This window comes from Ptychodera flava, chromosome 7, assembly GCF_041260155.1.
Source record: "Ptychodera flava strain L36383 chromosome 7, AS_Pfla_20210202, whole genome shotgun sequence".
In the NCBI taxonomy this organism is placed as follows: Eukaryota; Metazoa; Hemichordata; class Enteropneusta; family Ptychoderidae; genus Ptychodera; species Ptychodera flava.
Genome location: NC_091934.1, coordinates 29,200,074 through 29,222,913, shown reverse-complemented (window position 1 = coordinate 29,222,913; position 22,840 = coordinate 29,200,074). Strand labels below are relative to the sequence as shown.

General features: G+C 37.9%; 1 protein-coding gene across 2 annotated transcripts in view; it reads left to right on the top strand.

The window, feature by feature from the left end:
* LOC139137213 (tumor necrosis factor receptor superfamily member 5-like) overlaps positions 1-19,698 on the top strand; it is a 39,925-nt gene extending 20,227 nt beyond the window's left edge. For both annotated transcript variants that reach the window (XM_070705203.1, XM_070705201.1), the window contains 2 exons: positions 17,220-17,338; positions 18,518-19,698. In XM_070705203.1, coding sequence (XP_070561304.1) covers positions 17,220-17,338; positions 18,518-18,745 — 347 coding nt within the window. In that variant the 3' untranslated portion in view covers positions 18,746-19,698. The remainder of the gene's footprint in view (positions 1-17,219; positions 17,339-18,517) is intronic.
* Positions 19,699-22,840: the final 3,142 nt, after the last annotated feature.

Genomic DNA, 22,840 nt, shown 5'->3' with positions numbered 1-22,840 from the left:
TACGGTAGTAATAACTCTAACCCCTTGCTATCAACGAAACCATAAAACAGAAATTGTCATCATTTACACATGTGTACAAACTACAAACTACCGTACGCCACTATAGCATCGATAGTTTGTCTTGTTTGCCCAAAGTTTACTGGTTACTGTTAATTGATGCGTCTGTGTCAATTGCCTCTCCTCTAAGAACATCTTGAAGGGGAAAAAATCTTGGGGTGTTTTGTACACATTGTGTAACCATGGAGGTACCTTCATGCGTCGGCAGACCCCTCGGCCAAGCTACCGTTTATGATCAACATGCAGCGCTCCCTAGCTGTGGGTCCATAGCTGTGGTGTTTTCAGACGGGATTTCTGCCTTTTACGGGCTAGTTTTGACTTTTACGATGGCGGGGTTAAAATCGTAAAAGTCAAAAACCAGTCCATAAAAGACAGGAATCCCGTCTGAAACACCACAGTGTGCTACGAACCAACAGCTAAGCGCTGCCCAGCGAATCACGGACGAATAATCAACACGTTCAAACGACCTGGTTGATGGGTCACACGCGGCGCACGGCAGCTAAGTGCCAACAACAATTACACATGCAGTTATTGCAATGGATAGCGACAGTGTTTGTTCACATTCCTCATGCGAAGACAGTTTTTCCGAGGACGATTGAATTCCACATTGCTTCTTTGGAGCCGCCCAGCCATACCACTTTGAGCCTGAGGCGTCGTCTGACTCAAGTTGTGCCGAGTCAGACTTGGCCTGTCTGAATGGAACACGTACCGAGGGATTGGAAAATACAGATTGGTAAGTATTGTGACTTACAGGAATAAAGACCGAGTCGCTACTGACGCTGGTCACGGTTTCTGTAATTCTAACTGAGTATACTAAGTTTGTAGAGGGAACGGTTGACTTCATACCTTACGGAGATCGTCTGGCGAAAGTCTGCTGAGTGTATAGTCGTTTTCCCGGTCGATCACATTTTTTCCCACCTACATATTGCAAATTTGAGCGTGCCCCTTGACCCTCAATACTGTTTCAAAATCCTCCTGTAAAATCTTGACAATTTTACGGGAAAATCAACTCCATTCCCGGAGAAAGAATAGACATGTGATCGCAGAAGCGCGGTCAAATCACCTTGGGTTTCTCTAATATGGTCTAAACGTCAGGAAAATAGCGCTAATCGCAATGACGTAATTTTCTCTCATTAACATGCATCAATAAAATGTTTGTCCGCATTTCCCGCAAGAACGATGAAACCTGCTAACCTGCGAGTGTTACAATAGACATGGTAGACACGAAAGTTGCAGGCATTCATAGCAGCCGAGCATGCAACAACGGTGAATTTTGAAATTTCCCTTCGCATTTATCCGATCATAGACATATCCCTGGTACACTTCACACGCCCAGAACGAGATGCTGGGTTCGCGCTAGAAATTCCAGTATGTTACGTGCACAGCATTCGATGGCTAAATTCATCTTTGTAATATATGCTTGCACCAGCATTGCCTGACCCGAAACTTCATTTACCTATCCTACTTTCAATATTGCAGGTGCCAAATGCTCATGTTGCAAGTCCATGCCAACATCTACGGAGTGTTTATGCTGCCATGAGGTAGTCTCGATCAATGATAAACTTAGTGAATCAGAGGAAACGCCGTACAAATGCATAACCAGTCATCCGGGATTTTCGTCAGTTTGCCTGGATATATGGGTGCTTCAAACAGCATATTACCAATACAGACAGCATTATGGTGGTATAGCCTCTGGAGAGCCTTTGAATGAGTGAGTGATATATGTTACATTTTAGGCCAAAATGATCATATTAATGATTGTTACATATATTTGTTTTATATATAAACTTAACCGTGCTCTCCAGTATAACAATTTACATGAAAGACTTTAAAGAAAAAAATTATATGTGACAAATGTCTTCCATTCAGTGCTACACTCCTGTTACACTTTTAAATATATGTTTAACAAAAAGGAAGTTAACTCTGATTTGTGTGAAGCGAACTATGATATGCTAGTACATTCTACATGTGAGCTGAAATGTGATATATTTTGTTTTAAACTACAGAAAGTATAGATACATAGCATATCGTCAATTTGTGCGTTGGTGTTGGGGCTATCTTGGGAAATATGTAAGAGTGGTTTTGCCGTTATGTGCAGTGACCAAGATAAGACAGCGCTTCAGTTCCAGCTCTGAGAACTACATATAAGCTTTAAATTAAGTTGCCCAGTCTCCAGTGATAATCTATTAAAATTTGCTCTTCTACCTGCAAACTTATGATGTTAATAATATTTTTAACCGGTTGTATCTTTACAACTGTTTTGCTAATTTTTTCATCATTTTATCTATTTATGTCTGTCCAGTGTTTTGTAATTAGTCTCCTCTCCACTATGCTTTTAATGTTGCACATACCAATTACAATACAACTCTTATTTACAATGTTTTTTGCAACGCAAAAAGTAAAGCAGTCTTGAATGTCATTAATAAACAAGTATATGTATTTACATATGCTGCAACTGTAACTTTTTATATGTGTCACATGTCTGTGAGTGATACCTAAAAAGAATAAAGCAGATTAACTTGATCATTCAAAGGTTGCAGTGATCTTCAGTAATCAGTGTGAGAGTACAACTGCACCAGAGGTGGATTGTATGAATGTGTTTAGCAACCACCCCGTTATCCCTTCTGTTGACATACACAGAGCTAGTACAGGTGGGTACAAATACATTGAAATAAATACTGCTTGCTAAATTGCTTCACTTGTTGTCAACATTCAGTTAATAGCTTTCAGACAGACAAGATGGCATTTGAAATGTGGCATGAATGATCGAAATGAGTCAGGTCGTTGAGTGACAAAATTTGTTAAACCGAATCGCGTGTGAATTGGAGACCGATGTTACACGCTCCAGCTGTTACCAAACATGAGACTACCAGTGGAAGAAAGTCGAATCGCGAGCCGAGGCGTCGATTAAAAACAAAAAAATTCGGTCAAGAACTTATACGCCATGACTATAAATGTTGGAGATCATGAACGAAATTTTAATATATTTTGAAAATATGCATTCCATGTGGCGAAGAGGCAAGTTTCGACTTTTTGACAAGTGCATATGATGAAATAGGTGTGATATCGCAGCGGTACTTGTGGCGTATATCGAACGCGATCGGTCATTGGGGTCTCGGGACTGCACGACTGTGGCGATGACCCCAATGACCCGATCGCGCCACAAGTACCGCTGCGATATCACAGCTAATGACGAAATCATGAAATAATATTTCCTCAGCGTTGCGGCCGTCGCAGAGAAGGTAATACTGCAATGGCTAGCGGAATTGTCATTTAGGAGTATTTTGACCTGGCACTGGTAAAATTTGGGTGTCATTTAGTCGCGCACTGCAAAAAGATATACCTCCCGTCTGACCAACAAAAATGACCGCCCCATCGAACTTAACTGGCTATTGTTATTCAAAAGTAGGTAATTCTTTCATACGTCCCGCAATTCATGATGACTTTCAACGTTTGACAAGCAATTATGTATTCAGTCATAACCTATGAACTTATCCGTCAAAAGTACCAGGATCCATACTTACCAATCGTGTTGTGCAATCCGTCGATCTGCCTTGGAGTCCGAGCCTGGGCCGTCGCATTTTGAACCATCGTGTGGTTCGTACAATCGGTTAGGCTGGTCGAGCCAACCTACCTACTTTGAAGGAGAAATCACTATAATACTTGTCCTCGATATGACTGCTTGGCAGGCTGCTTACATACAAAGCGACGAGCAGCCCTTTACTTGCTTGCGTGGGTTGCACTGATCGCACTATAGACTTGTATGTAAACTGACTTTGTTTAGTTAGCAGATACCGTGCAGAGATAAGACGGCGTGGGACCGCTATTCTATGTAAATGAACATCACTGTGACGTCACAGTTGGCCAACCATGACTCCCGCTTAGGGTGTGACCTGGGTGTCGCAAAATGACCGAGAAAAACCGCGCACAGAAATATCAAAAAATTAACACTTGCGCGTACTTTTAGGTTGCAATTCTGTTGCGAGTGTAATAGTATTGCCCTCCTGGAAGATATTCAGTCACATGACCTAGACCATTTCACCAGACCTTTAAAGTTCCTGGAGTAAGAAAAATGTTGAAAATGTTGGAAAATTTTTGGTTTCCAATTTGAATTTCAAATACCAGTAAATGTCAGTTAATTTGTTCCTTTAGTTCAAAACTTTGCACGGTGACCCCTGTTTTTAGCTATTATAGACTATAGTCTGTAGAAGCTATTGGGATGGGTATGCGTCCGGCGTCAGTCTGTATGTATGTATGTATATATGTATGTCTGTTTGTGAGGCGTCCGTCCACTCAAATATCTTGAGAAGCGCATTACTTACTGATTTGATATTTATTGTGTAGATGAAAAATATGATTTTGAGAAACAATTTTTTTTAATTTTTTGATGTTGTTGAAAATAGGCAAATTAATGCCAAAAAAGGTGTTTTTGGTTAAAAAATATTCTTCTTCATAACCCCTGGTCAGACAGCTTTGTTATTTGGTATACAGGTCCCTAGGGATAACCAACTTAGATTTGTTCAAATTGTGATGAAATATGCAAATGTGTATTTTTAAGGAATTTTTTTGTCATTTTTGGTCAAAATTTGACTTACATTGTATGTAATTCTTGTACTGTATAACCCTATCAATTCACCCTGAAAAAAATAGATGATAAGATTTTAAATAATGAATTAATTACGAAATTATCAAAGCCAAAATAATTTTAGTGTAGAATTATTAGACCGTTCAACTTTTTTGACAGTTCATAGTGAAATGCTTACCATCTTGGAGGAATAAAACATGTAAAGGCAACTTTCCTGAATCCCAACTTTGACATATTCTGAACCGTCATATATTTTGCTCTGTATGTTATCTAAAAGAAATTGTTCATAATAGTTTGTCATGATAGGTTGGTCAAATAAATAGAGATAGAGAAAGTTCTAATTTCCATTTATGGTTGACTTGGTAAGGATAAAATAAAATTACTTTTTGAGGAAAAAAATAGAGTGGTCAATTAAAAGAGTGGTCAAAGTGATAGGGTTTTTATGGTAAAGCTAGGCTGTAAGATTCCTCATGTGCTATTTATAGCAATTATGCAATCTGTGTAAACAGTGCAATGAAAGTGTTACATGATTCCTTATAATGCTTTTGATGACCTTGAACTTCTTAAGTTTCAAACATTTGTCTCTTCTGTGTGCTTTCTTTGATTACCTACAGGCTCAACTTATTTGCAATGGCAATTTGAAAGTTAAAATGTGCTTGGTTAATAGGATGAAAAACTGATAAAGATTAAACCAGCCAAAGATTCCTTATAACCTAACAGATATGCTGTTTTTTTATGACATAAATCTTGATAAGCAAGTCTTGTTTACTTTAAAGTGGCACTCCCACTTGGTAACATTTTTAAAACACATTTTTTAATGCCAACGGTCGATATTTAACGTGGCGACTGCGAGCGGATCGCGAGATATCGATAAAAACATGTCCTCAAAAAAGTAAAAGTTTGAATTCCGCTGGCCAACCTAAATTCAGCTTCCGAACATCGAACGTTCGGCACTGGGGACATTGTCAACTAAGCTATGGAGTACGAGTCTACGCTGACGCTGCTGTATGCCACAGTACCACTCGCGTCCGTGATGGGTCATGCCCTGTGGGAGAAAGCTGAGTCTTACTGACTTGGCGAAAAAACGAAAAACAAAGTTTGCTGATTCCACCAGAATTCGCATAGGTGACCAGCACAGTTACGTTTGGTTGATACATAGCGGCCGCAGCTTGGTATGCAGACGCATACCACGTGGCGGCTGAACCACGCGTAACTGTGTGGCAGACGACAAAATGTATTCATCAGAGGATGCTAATATTTTACACGTAAAACTGATATCTATGCGGTATTGGTTAAAATCTCATTCAACTGATTGAGAATAATGAAAACGACAAAAACTAGGGAGAAGTTTTAAAACAAATGACCTGAGGTAAAGGCATAATGATGTATATAAAGTCTTCGCAGTGGGAGGTAAATTAATTGCGTCAATCGAACGTTTTTGGACTCCCTAGAATATCGTCCTTCAGCGCAACAACAGACCTTCGGGTGATTTCGGGTCATAATCAGAAACCGTGGAATGTGAAAAATACGCTCGGGAAATGACATGTTTTTATCTATATCTCGCGATCCGTGCGCAGTCGCCACGTCAAATATCGACCATTGGCATTAAAAAATTATGTTTTAAGAATGTTACAAAGTGGGAGTGCCTCTTTAAAGATTAGCATTAATTAACTCTCATTTATTAGCTAATATAGACTAATATAGTCTATAGAAGCTATTGGGATGGGTATCCGTCCGGCGTCCACCGTCAGTCTGTATGTATTGATGTATGTACATGTATGTATGTCCCTTTGTGAGGCGTCCGTCCACTCAAATATCTTGAGAACTGCAGTACTTACTGATTTGATATTTGTTGTGTAGATAAAATATATGATTTTGAGAAACTATTTTTATTAATTTTTGATATTGTTGAAAATATGCAAATTAGCGCCAAAAAGGCGTTTTTGGTAAAAAATCTTCTTCTTCATAACCACTGGTCAGACAGCTTTGATATTTGGTATACAGGTCCCTAGGGATAACCCAACTTAGATTTGTTAAAATTGTGATGAAATATGCAAATCTGTATTTTTAAGGAATTTTTAGTCCTTTGGGCCTTTGGCCCAAAGTACTAATGTGATGACGCGGCCTCTGTTGTTGCATACAGTGGGCCGTATGCTGTGGACGCAGGTATCTCAGAAACGCTTCAGTAACTTTTTCTGAAATTTGGTCTGGTGGTCACTTTGGCATGTATCTCAAACGGTCTTTTTTCTTTTTTTGATTGAATCATTTTAAAGTCACTTTTTTAGCTTTTTTGTGAAAACCACTATTTTCAATTTTTCCTCAAAACCACTGATTTGATTATTGTGATATTTGGCATGGGTGTTCGTATAGTTGAAATGCCGTCAGAAATGTTCAAAATTTGGTGATACATGCCTTGTATTATTTTTAAACAATATTTTCATCCATTTTTATTTTATATTTACTTGATTTTGACTCGCTTTCGTTAAAGCTACCGTCTGCGCATGCGCACAACTCTAGGACAAAATCTGAGTTGAAGAATCGAATCGGACGCCATCTTGTTTCTCGGTCTGGGCACATTTTTTACTTTTTGAACGTTTCACTGTGTATTTCAATATGTTCTATAGTTATGAAGTTGACAGTGATGCACTTTTGCGGCAGTCGTGTATTTTTTGGTACGAAAGGCGCCTTTGATCGACCGAAGAATGATGGTACCGGCAGGCATATCAGTTCTACTGAGGAAGTAATCCACTGGCCCGCATAGGTCAGGGACTCACTTAAGGGAGAACCACTTGATTTCTGGGGGGGGGTATGGAGGATTTTGAGAAAAAAAATTGTCACCAGGTGAAATAAAAGAAAAAATAAGCCTGTAATGGCTTGAGAAAAAAATTCTCATAACAGACAGAAATAAAAAAGGAATTGTCATAATGCAGTTGAAATGAGCAAAATTTTGGAAACTTCATTCTCATGTGTTCTTTGCTAGCATGCTGCCATAGGCAGTTTAAATGTTTTTACCACAAGCAATTCTCTTTTTTTTTTTCCCAGCACTTATGATATAAGCATTCACTACTTTACACCTCAGTGCACTCGATGTTTTCCTTCCCTTTTCTTACCCAAGAAATCATGTTTCAGGATTTCTGTTGCAATATCTCAATGGTACAGGCAATATCTAGATGGGACTATTTGACTTCTGTACATTGTGAAAATTTAAAACACAAGACAGGAGTCAATAAACTAGTGTAAAAACCAATATATTATTCTCTCAACATAAATATGTTAGAAAGATTACAAGTTGTCAAAGAAAAATTGAGGAACAACAAATATAATGAAATACAATGTGTGAGCCTTGTTTCTCTGACCACAAAAGATAACATCTCCCTGAGAACTTAAAAGGAATTGACTGTTATAAAGAAAAGCAGGTATAGTACTGATCACTGTTGATTTGCCAAAAAAGTGTTCTATAATTTAAAGTTGTATATATACTAGACTTTCCATTTTGTTTTCATTCGTTGGAATGTAAAATGAATATATAAAACCATCCTGTGATATGTGAAACACTGGCTTAAATTTGAAAAATTGCACTGCTACTCCATTTGATAAAAAAAATTGATGCAGGTGTGACAGTTGAAATTAAAAAATGCTGTCTCTCTGACAAAAAAAGTTCCCATACCCACTTCCTGCATACCCCCCCGAAATCAAATGGGTCTCCCCTTAATATGCGCATGCGCATATAACAAGTTAGCGTTGTTTTGCAAGGACCAGCTCCTGGCAAGGACTTTGAAAAATCAAACCGACGCTGTCTTGTTTCTCGGTCTTGTGCGAATTTTGACGTTTTGAAGCTTTTAGCGTTTATTTGATGATGTTTTGTAAATATGAAGTTCACAGTGATTGTATTTTTGTTGCTGTCATGTATTTTTTTGGCACGAAACGCTCCTTTGTTACCGGCGAATCCATTGCTTTAGCCCATAGCGAGGCAATCTCAGCGGCCCGTTAGTAATAGCTGGGTGAGAGCGAGGGAATTCGCTCTGTCCTTCTACCTCCATGTCATAACAAACTAGCGTCGTTTTATGTTGATGTACTGTCCTTTTGACACAGCGATAACTTTAAGTTTTCTGTTGCTTATTTTGGGTAATTTCGACAGTTGTGCATTGATTTTGACATCATTGTTGAAGACAGTGTGTGCTTTCGACTGTCGACAGTCCTCGTGCCTTCTTTTGACCGGATCCGGAGTCACTTGCGGTAGTAATCCAACGTAGGCGATCGAGCGCCGAAGGCGCAAGGTCGAGTGCCGAAGGCACGAGCTTGTATAAATACCGAAAGCTACGCGAGACCAAGCAGTACAAGCGACTGGCGAGAGTCTATGTGTGCTTTTGTTGACCGATTTACGCGCACTTCAGAATCACGGCATAATCCGACATGGTAATGTGGCATGATCATCAGATCATACATGATCCGAGATTGCACTTTAGCAAGGTCACGATAACTAATGTTGTTTTGTTTCACTGTCGTTTAATACCTATATTTCCACTAAAAGACCATTAAATTTCCTCCTGGCTACTTTGAAATCGTGCACTGGCATGCATGTAGTTGTCAACATCACTATGCTTGAATGTAGTAGACTCTTACTATGAATATATCGACTGTCACTGCATATAGCATATGTGTGCCAAGTCACTCCATATTGTTACGTGCAGAGATAACGAACAAAAGGGTGAACTCAGCAGTTAACGTTTAAACAAAATTTATTACGAAAAAAAAACTAATTGCTAAGTCAGGGATAGAGTACAAGCTTTAAAAGTGTACAGACTACTTATCTCAGCTGGGACGGCAAAGCTCCAGTCTCAGAGTTGTAACAGTCAGTTGAATGAATGAACAGTCCTTGCAGGCTTGCAGCTGCACAAAGTCCACAGTATAAATCCAGCGTTGACAGTGAAGGTCTTGAAAAGTCTTGAGAATGACTACTGCTGGAGTTTATAGTAACACACAAGAGACACGATCCCAAAAGTCTGACTGGAAGCTGAGCACGTCCCTTTTATAAAGGCATATAAGAACAATCTAGAACTTTTTTGACATGCTAATTACTGTTCTAAAATTATCTCCCTTACACAACTAATCAACTTTCCAGAACATTCCAAACATGACTAATTGAATTCAAGGTTGTGAGGTCATCAAGGGCAGTGACCTTGAGAATGTTCTAGACTAATTGAACTCAGGTCATGATGAGTGTGGGGGAAATGACCTACATAACACACCCCCTCTTCAAAAAAGAAAATTTTTCAAAGAAAAATCTTTCTTTTACAAATGTAATCTTGAAAAGGATTTAAGTACTCAAAATTTTTTTTTTTTTTTTTTTTTTTTTTTTTTTTTTTCTCTAAAGTAAAATTTTTTGAAAGTGAACAACAATAAACTCTAAATACGAGAGAGACAGTCTGCAATTAAATTGTCTCTGCCTTTGATATGTCTAATATCAAGATTAAACTCCTGTAACATTAAACTCCATCTTAGCAATCTCTGATTTTGCCTTTAAATTTCTGCAGAAAAACAAGAGGGTTGTGATCATATAAACCACTATTGGCTGATTTGAAGAAGTAACATAAACTTCAAATGCTGTAAAGCTAATATCAAAGATAAACACTCTTTTTCAATTGTAGAGTAGTTTCTCTGGATTTGTTAAATTTGCGTGAAAAATAGCAAACAGGATGATCTACCCCATGACTATCCTCTTGCAATAAACAGCACCAGCAGCCGTATCACTAGCATCTACAGCTAATTTGAATGGCAAAGTGAAATCTGGTGCAGACAATACTGGGGCACTTTGCAGTATGGCTTTAAGTGTATCAAATGCCTGTTGGCATTGCTCTGACCAAACAAACTGTACTTTCTTTTTAAGTAAGTTAGTCAAAGGCTCAGTAATTGTGGAGAAATTTGGACAGAATTTTCTGTAGTAACCAGCCATACCGAGAAAGCGCATCAGTTGTCGTTTGCAGTTTGGTATGGGAAAACTTGAAATGGCACTGATTTTGGCATCAACAGTTTTACCTCACCCTGTCCTACAGTATGTCCGAGGTAAGTTACCCTAGCCCAACCAAACTCAGATTTGGCAAGGTTGACAGTCAACATTGCTTTGCTCAGTCTCTCAAAGAACTTCCGCATGAGCTTGATGTGTTCCTCCCAGGTGTCACTATACAGGACGACGTCGTCGACGTAAGCTGCACATCCGTCTAGCCCGGATATGACGTTGTTGATCATCCGTTGGAACGTTGCCGGAGAGTTCTTCATTCCGAATGGCATCACCTTGTACTGGAACAATCCGTCTGGTGTAACAAAGGCGGATATTTCACGAGCATGATCCGTCAGAGGGACTTGCAAAATCCCTTCAGTAGGTCAAATTTTGTCACATACTTGGCTTTTCCCACTCGGTCGATGCAATCATCAATCCTCGGGATTGGGAAAGTGTCTGTCTTTGTTAAAGTTTTTACTTTCCTGTAGTCCGTGCACATACGATAACTGTGATCTGATTTGGGAACAAGTATGCACGGCGAACTCCAGTTACTTTTACTGGGTTCAATAAAGTCATTGTCCAGCAGGTATTTGACTTCTTCCTGGAGATATTTTGCTTTTGTTGGATTCAGTCTGTATGGATGTTGTTTTACAGGCTTACTGTCCCCAACATCAACGTCGTGATAGATGACGTTTGTCCTCGTTGGAACATCTTGAAACAGGTGTTTATATTCATGGAGCAGTTCTTTCACCTGTTGTTGTTGTTCTGGCTGGAGGTGTGCCAACTTTGTAGACTCCAGCTTCTCCAGGATTTCTGAGTTCTGAAGCTTGACCGAGCCCAGCTTTGAGTTTAGAGTATTTTCACTCAAGTCAGTTTCAGTATCACTATCTTCATAATGGCCAGAACTGACGGTACTGACAGGCTGAGTTATAGTAGGATTATCCCTATCCAAATATGGCTTAAGCATATTAATGTGACATAGCTGCTTTTGTTTTCGCCTGTCAGGTGTTATTATGATGTAATTTAAATCACTCAATTTCTTATCAATTAGATATGGCCCAAAGTAACGAGCATGGAGTGGTTTGCCAGGAATTGGAAGTAGAACAAGAATTTTTTGACCTGGTTCAAACTTCCGTTTTGAGGTGTTTTTATCATATTTGGTTTTCATTGACTGCTGAGATGACTTAAGATTTTCTCTGGCTAATTCACATGCTTTAGAGAGTTTTGTACGAAAATCTGACACATATTGCAAAATATTCAGACAATCATCATCGTCAGACAGGAATTTCTCTTTAACGAGCTTAAGTGGGCCACGGACTGTATGTCCAAATACAAGCTCAAATGGGCTAAAACCAAGAGACTCCTGAATTGACTCTCTAACAGCAAAGAGCAGAAAATGAATTCCTTCATCCCACTGCTTCTCTGTGTCAAAACAGTAGGTCCTAATCATGTTTTTCAAAGTTTGATGAAATCGCTCAAGAGCACCCTGACTTTCTGGATGATAGGCGGATGACCTATACTGTTTAATGCCTAGCTGATCCATTACTTGTTGAAAAATTCCAGACATAAAGTTGGAGCCTTGATCGGACTGGACACATTTAGGGAGGCCGAATAAAGTGAAAAATTTGACTAAAGCTCTCACTATAGTCTTTGTCTTTATATTTCTCAGTGGTATGGCTTCTGGGAACCGAGTTGATGTACACATAATTGTCAGCATGTACTCATTTCCTGATCTTGTTTTTGGTAGGGGCCCAACACAGTCTATTAGTATCCTACTAAATGGTTCTTGAAATGCAGGAATTGGCTGTAAAGGGGCCTTTGGAATGGTCTGATTTGGCTTTCCTACCATTTGACATGTGTGACAGGTTTTACAGAAATGTGCTACATCCTGCCTGAGATTAGGCCAATAAAAGTGACTGAGAATTTTGTGATAAGTTTTCCTTACTCCCAAATGACCAGCCCAGGGGGTTTCATGGGCTAGGCGCAATATTTCAGCACGATAGGGCTTTGGAACAACAATTTGATGTTTTATAGCCCAATCGTCATCAACCAAGACATCTGGAGGTCTCCATTTACGCATGAGAATACCAGATTTTGTATAATAGGAAACAGAGCTATCTGAAGTTTTACCTTCATCATCTACCCTGTCAAACAAAGACAAAATATCTGGGTCTTTGTGTTGTTCTGCAATGAGATTTGATCTAGAAAATGTCTGACTTTGGTCAGCAGAAGTTTTACTGGAAGTTTCAAATCCACGAGGGATAACGGAATGATCCGTGTCAAACACCTGACTGAGAAAGGTGTCATTTAAGTCAACATCTGTGACATTATTTTTGAGAGTATTTTGATTCTCGGAAGTTTTCTTTGACATGGCTCGAGTAATGGCACATGAAGGAAATAAATCGGGTATCTCTTGTTCAATGGCTCTGGATCCTGATCTAAACTAGGATTATCAGTCACAAGTGGATTAGTAATGACCTTGTCCCCAGCAAGGTCGTTTCCAAGAAGAAGGTGAATCCCTTCAAAAGGCAAAAAAGGCCTAATACCTAAAGCCACAGGTCCAGAAACAAAGTCCGAAGACAAATAGACATTATGGAGAGGAACAGGAATGTAGTCATTACAATCTACCCCCTTAATAAGAACTTTAGAACCTGAAAATGACTTTTCAGAAAACGGCAGGGTATCTGCCAACAAAAGAGACTGGGAAGCCCCGGTATCTCTTAAAATTTTGACAGGGGTAGCGGAAGAGAAATCACTAGAAAGTGATATAAAACCATTATGAATAAATGGTTCGAAAATACCCATAATGCTATCTTGTGAAGAATTGACCTTGACCTCATTAATTGGGGATAAGAGGGGTTTAACCTCAGAAAATGTGTTGCACACATTATTAGACTCTAATTGAGTTGATGAAGAAATAAAGCCGGTTGGCTTAGATCCACTTTGACCACTTTGACCTTCACGTTTTCTTTTCAATTTGAAACACTCTGACATTAAATGGCCGTCTTTCTTACAATAATTACAAGAAAGTGTACCAAACTGTTTGTCAGAAGGAGATTGAGACTTGGGATCTGATGATGTGGGAGTGTTACTTGAACTCTGTGAACTGTTGTCATTTGATTTTCTACTCTCCTTTGAAAAATTCTTGGATGAAAAGGAGGAGTTAAATTTACCTGCATTGTTTCTGTATGAAAAGGACTGGGATGGTTTGCTGAGAAATGAAGATTTGTGGGTCAATGAATATCATCGGCCAAACGTGCAGCAACCTCTAATGTATCTGCCTTTTGTTCATTGATAAACGTCTTGATGTCACTCCTGATGCACCTTTAAAATTCCTCAATCAAAACAAGTTGTCGTAATATTTTATAATTCTGACTGATATTTTCAGAACTACACCAACGATCAAACAGTTGTTCTTTTGCGTGAGCAAATTCAACATAAGTTTGATCCTTCACCTTCTCACAATCCCTAAATTTCTGACGGTAAGCTTCAGGCACCACTCATAGCCCTTTAGAATTAATTCCTTCACTGAATCATAATTTGAAGCCTGCTCTACTGACAACTGAATGTAAATTTCTCTGGCTTTACCCACCAAAGCACTCTGTAAAAGCATAGACAAGGACTCCCTAGGCCAATTCACATTCTGAGCAATTTTCTCATAATGAAGAAAATATTTGTCAACATCCTTTTCTTGGAAAGGGGAACTAACCTGAAATGCTTAGTGATGTCAAACTTGTCTGAAGGGAAGAATTTTCCTGATTGTCCAAGCTCTAAACGTCTCATTTCTAACTGTAGTCGATGTTCTTCCAATTCTCTCTCCTTTTCTCTCTGTCTTTCTTCCATTTGTAATTCTTTGTCTTTCATTTGTAATTCTTTGTCTTTCATTTGTAATTTTTCCTGCCTTTCCCTTTCTTCCATTTGCAATTTTTCCTTTTCTAATTCCAATTTCTTAAGCTCCAAATCTGCCTGTATTTCTAATTCTAATTTTTTGAGTTCGAAGGAAGACTCAGGCTCATAATCTTTTAAGGCAGACTCCTCAAAATGGCCAGAATTAACTAAATGTTTTGCAATCTTGAACTGAATTTCTCGCTTGCGCATAGATCTTTTGACATCTACTTTAAGGAAATTTGCCAGTGCTATGAGGTTGTCTTTTCTGAGGGAATTAAATGTGTCCTGATCAAGGTCATCCATAAATTCGTCTGGCTTGAATTCCGCCATGATTGAATTTCGCTGAGTTCACAGTATACAGTAGTTTTGAAAAGGCTGTCAAAATGTTGTCAAACGGCTCAAAATATCGTATCCCGGACGAGCCCCCAATTTGTTACGTGCAGAGATAACGAACAAAAGGGTGAACTCAGCAGTTAACGTTTAAACAAATTTATTACGAAAAAAAAACTAATTGCTAAGTCAGGGATAGAGTACAAGCTTTAAAAGTGTACAGACTACTTATCTCAGCTGGGACGGCAAAGCTCCAGTCTCAGAGTTGTAACAGTCAGTTGAATGAATGAACAGTCCTTGCAGGCTTGCAGCTGCACAAAGTCCACAGTATAAATCCAGCGTTGACAGTGAAGGTCTTGAAAAGTCTTGAGAATGACTACTGCTGGAGTTTATAGTAACACACAAGAGACACGATCCCAAAAGTCTGACTGGAAGCTGAGCACGTCCCTTTTATAAAGGCATATAAGAACAATCTAGAACTTTTATTGACATGCTAATTACTGTTCTAAAATTATCTCCCTTACACAACTAATCAACTTTCCAGAACATTCCAAACATGACTAATTGAATTCAAGGTTGTGAGGTCATCAAGGGCAGTGACCTTGAGAATGTTCTAGACTAATTGAACTCAGGTCATGATGAGTGTGGGGGAAATGACCTACATAACAATATCATATCAAAAAATGTAGTATTGCGATGTTTGAGCTGCCACAAGCCAGAATTTACAGTTTATGAGAAAGTTATCTTGCATGTAAAACTCAGTTCTACTGTGAACAAAATGCAAGCTATGTTGCATAACTATGGTGAATAACATAATATTTTGTACCTATCACCGTGTCAGAAAATCAGAAGGAAACAACCACTCAGACAAACTCTGGTCAGGATGATACTGTCCAATTTTAATATTTGTCTCTCGGCACACACTAGATACTCATGACTGTAAAACAACATTTCCATATAATTGTATATTCAGTTTTTATATTTAGTTTGCTTTTCACCATATTCTATGTCCTTCCCTGCACTACATAATTCAAAATTAAATATTGTTTTTGGCCTATACATACTTGAGGGTAAGCTTATTTAGTCTCATACATTAAAGATGCACTGTTGACCTTCAGAGTCCAAACTTTTTATCATTGTATTGTAGATAGGTGTACACTCCAAATACTAAGTACAAGTGTGGTGAGTGTAACAAGCAAATTTTTTTAGTCAATGGGCCAAATTTATTTTCTATTGATGGACAATAAATACATGTGTAATCAATGCCAACAATCCAGTTTAAGTAATTTGGTTTAGATTAGCCATTGTCCATTATATTACAATAGTTTGTGGCTAAATTTTCTCCCCTTCTGTATCATATAAGTTCACACCTGTTTCCTGTTTTAGATATTGTTGATCCTATTGAGTTCCATCTCTTATTCTTGATTCACTTTCATATTAACTTTCATTTATGTCCAAACAATTTGACTTTTGCCAAATTTCACATTTATGGCAAATAATAAACAGTAAGGAGGCACAAAGGACGTCGGTGCCCCCGGGCCCCATGTTTTTCCATTTTTGGTCAGGCCATCCTGAAATGAGCTATCAAAGATATCCACCTTCTTTATCAATACATGTGTCACAAAAGGTTATTCTCTACATAACACAGCAGAGCTCTGTCGACTGTTGAGTCGCTTGTTTTTTCAAAACCGTTGTCAGACAGCTTTAATTAATTGGTTTACAAGTCCCTAGGATGACCTCAGTGAGATAATTTCATACAGTCAGAAGTACTTAATTTTGTATCCATGTCTATAGTAGCTTCAGGGACTTTGCCCCTATTTTTTCATTCTTGATTTGGTGAGAGAATGGTTGAAAGTTTCCTTTAGAAAAGTTTGAGCAAATATTGAAGTCTTTTAATGTCGATGTGCATAACTACCTTAATCAAACATACACACCAGTATACCGGCAGAGGTTGTAATATCAATACAACATTTCATTTTAAAATAGTAATTTGGAAGGGTAACATTATATAGTATGAGTCAGATAAGTATGAAATGAGCCAAGTTGGTTTATAGAATTAAATGAGGTTAGCAAGTGATCTGTGTATGAATTGCTTTATTTACATACAAACAATAACTATTTTGATATTGCAGTTACTTAATTCACAGAGAAAATCAAACCAACCGCACAGCATACCTGTCAAAAAATCATATTGAAGTCAATTTTGAGTATAATATCTAGTTTATGCCGATTACTAAACAAGGCTTCCCAACCAAGTGGGATGACAATCCCCTAAAATATGCCAAGCTGCTGAAAAAGTATGTTTTTTTTTCCAGTTATTTCGATATTCAAATATGAACAATGTACTATTTGTATTTACAGTCAGTGATGAAGGTGAATGCCATGGCATGACAAGCTTGGACCAGGAAGTTCTGCGGTCTTTGATGACAGATTTTGCCAGTGATCTTCCAGTTCAACCAACACTGGATAGGATGACAGAGGTAAAATATTCCGTCCTCTTTATGACTCCATATGTGCATTTCCAATCCCAGTATATGTAGAAACTTTGCTAAGGAACATTCAAAACTCCATTTAGTTTTTAATGTACAATTTCCTTGTAATATACACAAGGTTCATAACATTTTAATAAGCAATACAGATGCTCATATGTGAGTTGTTTTCAGGTGAAAATTACAGTTTGTAAGAGAAATACATGCAAGAGCTCAGAAGTCTATCCCACAATGTGTGAAAATTCATTGCAATGTCTTACAGTCAAAACTATTTACTACTGATATCCAGGTCATCACCTTATTGACCATAGCTACACAATGACATGATACAATTTAGTATCTTGGAAAATTTTACCAAAGGGGCATATTTTCCAACTTGCTGTCTTGTTTACTTAACCCTTTGAACCCGGCTCAGACATAAATGTCCGATGACATCATAGAGTACCAGGGGGTCAGGGTGCAAAGGGTTAAGGTAGTATAGTCCTCAAAAGTGAAAGACTTAAACTTTTGCTCAAACTTTCCTCAAGGAATCTTTCAACCATTCTTTTTCAAAATCAAGAGTGAAAATCAGGGGTCACCATGCAAATTTTGGTACTACAGAAACAAATAACTAAAGATTTAAAGATATTTAAAATTCCCTTGTTAACTCTATAGAAAAATAAAATTTTCACACCAAGAGCTTTAAAATGAACCCCCACAAGTGGTAGATCAGAAAAGAATTGTAAAAGTTTGAGAGTCCGATTATCTGTCCCCGAGGCGCATTCTGCTTTAAGGTGTTTTACTGACATTTATCAGCATAAATTAACCATAGGAAATATTGATGTTTATCTGAATACCAGTAATCGCATGAACAGCAACTAGGAGTGTTATTATTCTGCAGCTAATATGCAAGGCTGTTGATTTGTTTTCAACGTACTGGCAGGAAGAATCAGCAGAATATATGGCGTTGTTTTTTGTGACCCTTTCACCTCCATTTCCCTATCTTGAGGTCCAGCTTTCTCGTAGAAAACCATGGGCTGGTCCAAACCATGTTGGTGAAAGGGATAAGGAACAGAAAAAATAAAAAAATCAAAAGTTACAGCTATGATCATTTGAATTGCAGCATACATGCCCTGTAGATTTAAGATTATATGCTGACATACTTTTTTTACTCTGTTTATCTGTTTGCAGATATTTAATCGTGAGGATGTGGAGAACATCACGTCATTCCCGACTGAACATGATAAACGACGATGTTTGATTAATACCCTAGTAACCAAAGGTCCAGAAGCATACACAAAGTTTGTGTCTGTGTTGGATGACGTGTGCCAACATCTAGCCAAAGCAGTCAAGACAAGCAAGGAACAGAGACTGAAAGAAAGAGCCGAAAGATCATCGTGTGGCGATGTCTCTGTGTGACAGTGCTTTTGTAGCAGGGATTAAAACAAAGAAACACTTTTTTCAGCATTATGTTGTTGAAATTCAAAAAAAAGACACTGCAATGTGACCCAACCTGTAAGTTATAGACTCCATAACTACATCAAGGTCAACTCAAATGTAGCGTTTATCAACAGTAAGGGACCAGTACTTATTATTTTGAATCCTTTCAAACCGATTTCATTGTGCTTAGTGCCATCACCTTCTGAATGCTATGAATATTTCACGGTATGGTCAAACCAAACCCACAGAGAAAGGGTAAAAGTCAGTTTTCCAACTGAAATATAATCAAAGGAAGGGATTTCAATTCATGTTCCCTTCTAGCAATTGCTGCATGACAAATTTTCACAGAAACCCTCCAGGCTACTGCAGTCTTTGAAGGTCTCCTATTGAAAAGAGCAACTCGTGCCAAAAATCTGAACGTTCAAGGGTAAAATGGTAGTGACACTTCTATTTCCAGAAGTGACAGGGTTTTAATGGAATGATGTAGGGTACTACTTTGTTGACAGTACCAGGCAGTGTGTATAAATGAGAGTTTAGAAATTCAGTACTCTGACAATGAAAAGATAAGTGTTCAATAATTAGTATTTTATAAGATGTGTATGCTAGAGTTGTATTAGCAAGTCTTCCCCATCCCTTTGACCATGTAATAATATATAGGCTGTGCTGAAACCAACAGTAGTCAAACTACCATGTATTATATTTTTGTAACCATCATCACTCGTAGGAGCTTGTTTCACAGAATGTTAGAATGGGGATGTATTGATGTTCTCCGATGCAGCTATGAAAAAACGAAAGAATACCCACTTCATATGGCCAACTCTATTTTCCCATGACAGTTTATTTCTTTGCACTGACAGAATGGAATTTGGCACTCCAGTCAGTATTCAGTTTTAAATTTTCAGAGTCCTAAAAGCCAGCAATCTAGACACACACACACAAATGTAATGGATAATCACATTCATCTTGCTATCTAAACATTGAGATTATTTCTTGTGTACTTGTAATTTTGTTGTTGTCCTCACATTGAAATCTGATTGTTTGGGAGCTTGACTGTTGTTCCCAATACTCAAATTCTGCACAAAGCATTTTATCATTGCACATATCTGAATCTTGACTTATCATTCTTGCCATTATTGCACACAAGATGTGGTAGATGTAAGTTGTCAAACTTTCTTTTTGTATTTATCAGTCGTAGTCAGAACATCAGCTTTAATTCCAGTCTGCTTCCCTTCTGAGGGCTTACAGTTCACTTTCTTTCTATGGGCATTGTCAAGGCAAAGCAAACACAGTATAAATTTCCCATGCCCAACTGATCTTTTGATGTGCAAATGTTGTTTTGAAAGTGCCAAGCTCGCTGTGGCCTTCCTCATGCTTACACATGGGCCACTACCAGAGTCACCACTGCACTGGTGAATGAATTGTACATTTTTACTATTGTATCATGTAGCTGCATAAAAAATGAAATTCTCTTTAAAAATGGACTTCATGTGTAATCCTGCTCTTGCATGCAATTTCTGTAAATTAAAAATAAGTCTATATACAGGGCGTTAATGCAATTTCATTACAGAAGTACATCTACTTTTTCATATTCATATTTTTCTTTCTTCAAAATTTTACAGTAGCTGAGACGCCCTGCAGCTTTCTCTGCTTGTTAACATACTCTTCCTAATGTGAATATGTACATTTTATACTGACATTTTATGTATTGTGAACAATTTATATTCTAAAATTGCATCTCTGTACAAAATTTCTAATTTCATAAGAAAATGGATGCTAAAGCGATGTTAAACATACCATTGTGCAATTATTTTTTGCAAAAAAAACTTTTATATTTTACTATATTCAGTTTGAGATCTATTTACTCTGTCTGTTGTGATGGCCATCATCAGTCCCACTCAAACAGATACTTCATTCTGTAATCAGCAATTAAATCAAAATGCAATGAGAATGCATTTTCATTGGCCATCATTTCCGGTCAGAAATTTAAACTTTGTTGCAAAGTTCCATCGAATGGCCGGTCGTCTTCGTAATTTCAATAACAAAGTCATGGTATGGACAATTTCTGTGTCCAGTTGGGTTTGACTGAATCTAGCCAGCTCGTCCCAAGTGACAGACCCAGCAGACATGGCATGCCAAGTACTGACTGAATTTCAGGTCCCAGGCTTTGGTAGCACAGTAATAATGAAAAAAAAAATGCCTATTGTTAACTATCATTTTTACTTATTAAAAAAACACCTTTGATTTGAAAACCCTGGCAGAGAGAAAAATCGTTGCAGCATGAGAATGAAAAATATTTTTCATTTTCTGTATTTAAAATATGTCACTGTATATCAATGTTTTGTGAAATTGTGTATGTTGCTTTTTCATACCGAGTTCTCACGGAGAAACAGAAAGGATCAGGATTTTGCAATGCTTTGCATATGAACTGCATATTTCATTATGAGTAGTACACTTTGCAAAACAGACTTTCAGTTTGCAAACATTTAGATACCTCATATATATCTCTGAGATATTAACGCCAAATACTGTAACTGAATGATGCAATTCGTAACCGGCATGATGCTTTGCAAAACAGACTTTCAATTTGTAAACATCCAGATATATTTGATATATATGTCTGATCCAAATGATGCAATTTTTGGCTGGTATGATGCACTTTAGGAATTTAGGAGCCCGTGTCTTAATTCAAAAAACACTGACCCCTCAATTGAGCATTTCAAAACATGGTGATCCCCCTATCACCAAAGTCAAAAACAGGGTGACACCCCATCCCCCACTCCCATGGATCCACCGGCCCAAGGCTGAAGAAACTGGCCAGTCCCTAAGTACTGCATTGCAAATTGATGTTGGACTGTGAGGGCGCACGGAGCCATTTCCATTGATCGGCACAAGAGTGAGACAACTATACTTTTAATCAGTGGATAAAAGTTTTTTAAAACAATACTACAGTAAAAACAAAGTGCAAAGCCTTTTTTCTCGCAGCAGACAGCTTCATAAGGGTGTGAGACAAGGGTGCTCTTTATCACCATTACTGTATATTATGGCAGCAGATGTTTACGAATTGAAAGTCTGTGCAGTAGTGAGTTAATTAGTTTCTGCCGGATTCCGGGAGAAACTCCCCTGTATAGCGTTCACACCCCACTAATCGCGTTCACCCAACTCACACGTTTCACATGAAAGCAGAACACAAATCATCGCGTTCACCCATAGACAGTACTCTACTGTCTACCGTATGCAGGTTCACCCAACATCAAACATTCACAAATCACAGACTTGAACCAAGTCTAGATTTTGGGCTAATAGTTGTTAAGTCTCTGTATTTTCACAGTGCCTGCATGAATATATAATGTAAATCCATCTTCGTGAAGCGTATTACTGTACATGTACAAAGAACATATTTCTGTCAAAGTTTGATCGTGTAGCCTTTGCAGGAAAAGTTCAGCTCAACTGATACACATGTTTCAGACAACACAAGTGTGTTGTATGGTATATGGATAAGACAGAGAGGAGTATATTTTTGTTTCTAATAATAGTTACAGGCTACATACCAAAGTCTACTGCTTGCTCCATAGAAATGTGCTTGGTGCTATATTTGCCCCGTTAACTGACAATGGTTAAAAATGATGAGGTTCAAAGTAGTGAATTTAGTAATGAGTCGAGTTCTCAGGTATGTTAATGCATGGGCATAGGCTTACATACATGTAAAATCAGTTTGAACATACTTTTTAATCAGACCTGGTCAGAAAATTGTGAAAATTGCCAAAAATATGTTTCGCATTTGATTAAGTTGAAATTTATCATAATATATTACCTAAGTCAGGTCACGTGACCATAATCTTTTATTTCCCGCCAAAATTGTATATTGCAAATAACTGAATATTCCAACCGCTAAACGTCAAAATATTTAAAATATTATGACCAATTAATGTAAAATGGGATGGGAACTTGTGTTAGAACTAGTGGCAGATGCAAAATTATTGAATTTTGAATATTATTTCTTCACAAAAAACAACAAATATAATATTTTTGACGTTTTACATGAATATTTTGAATATCAGAAAGAAGTATAGATAG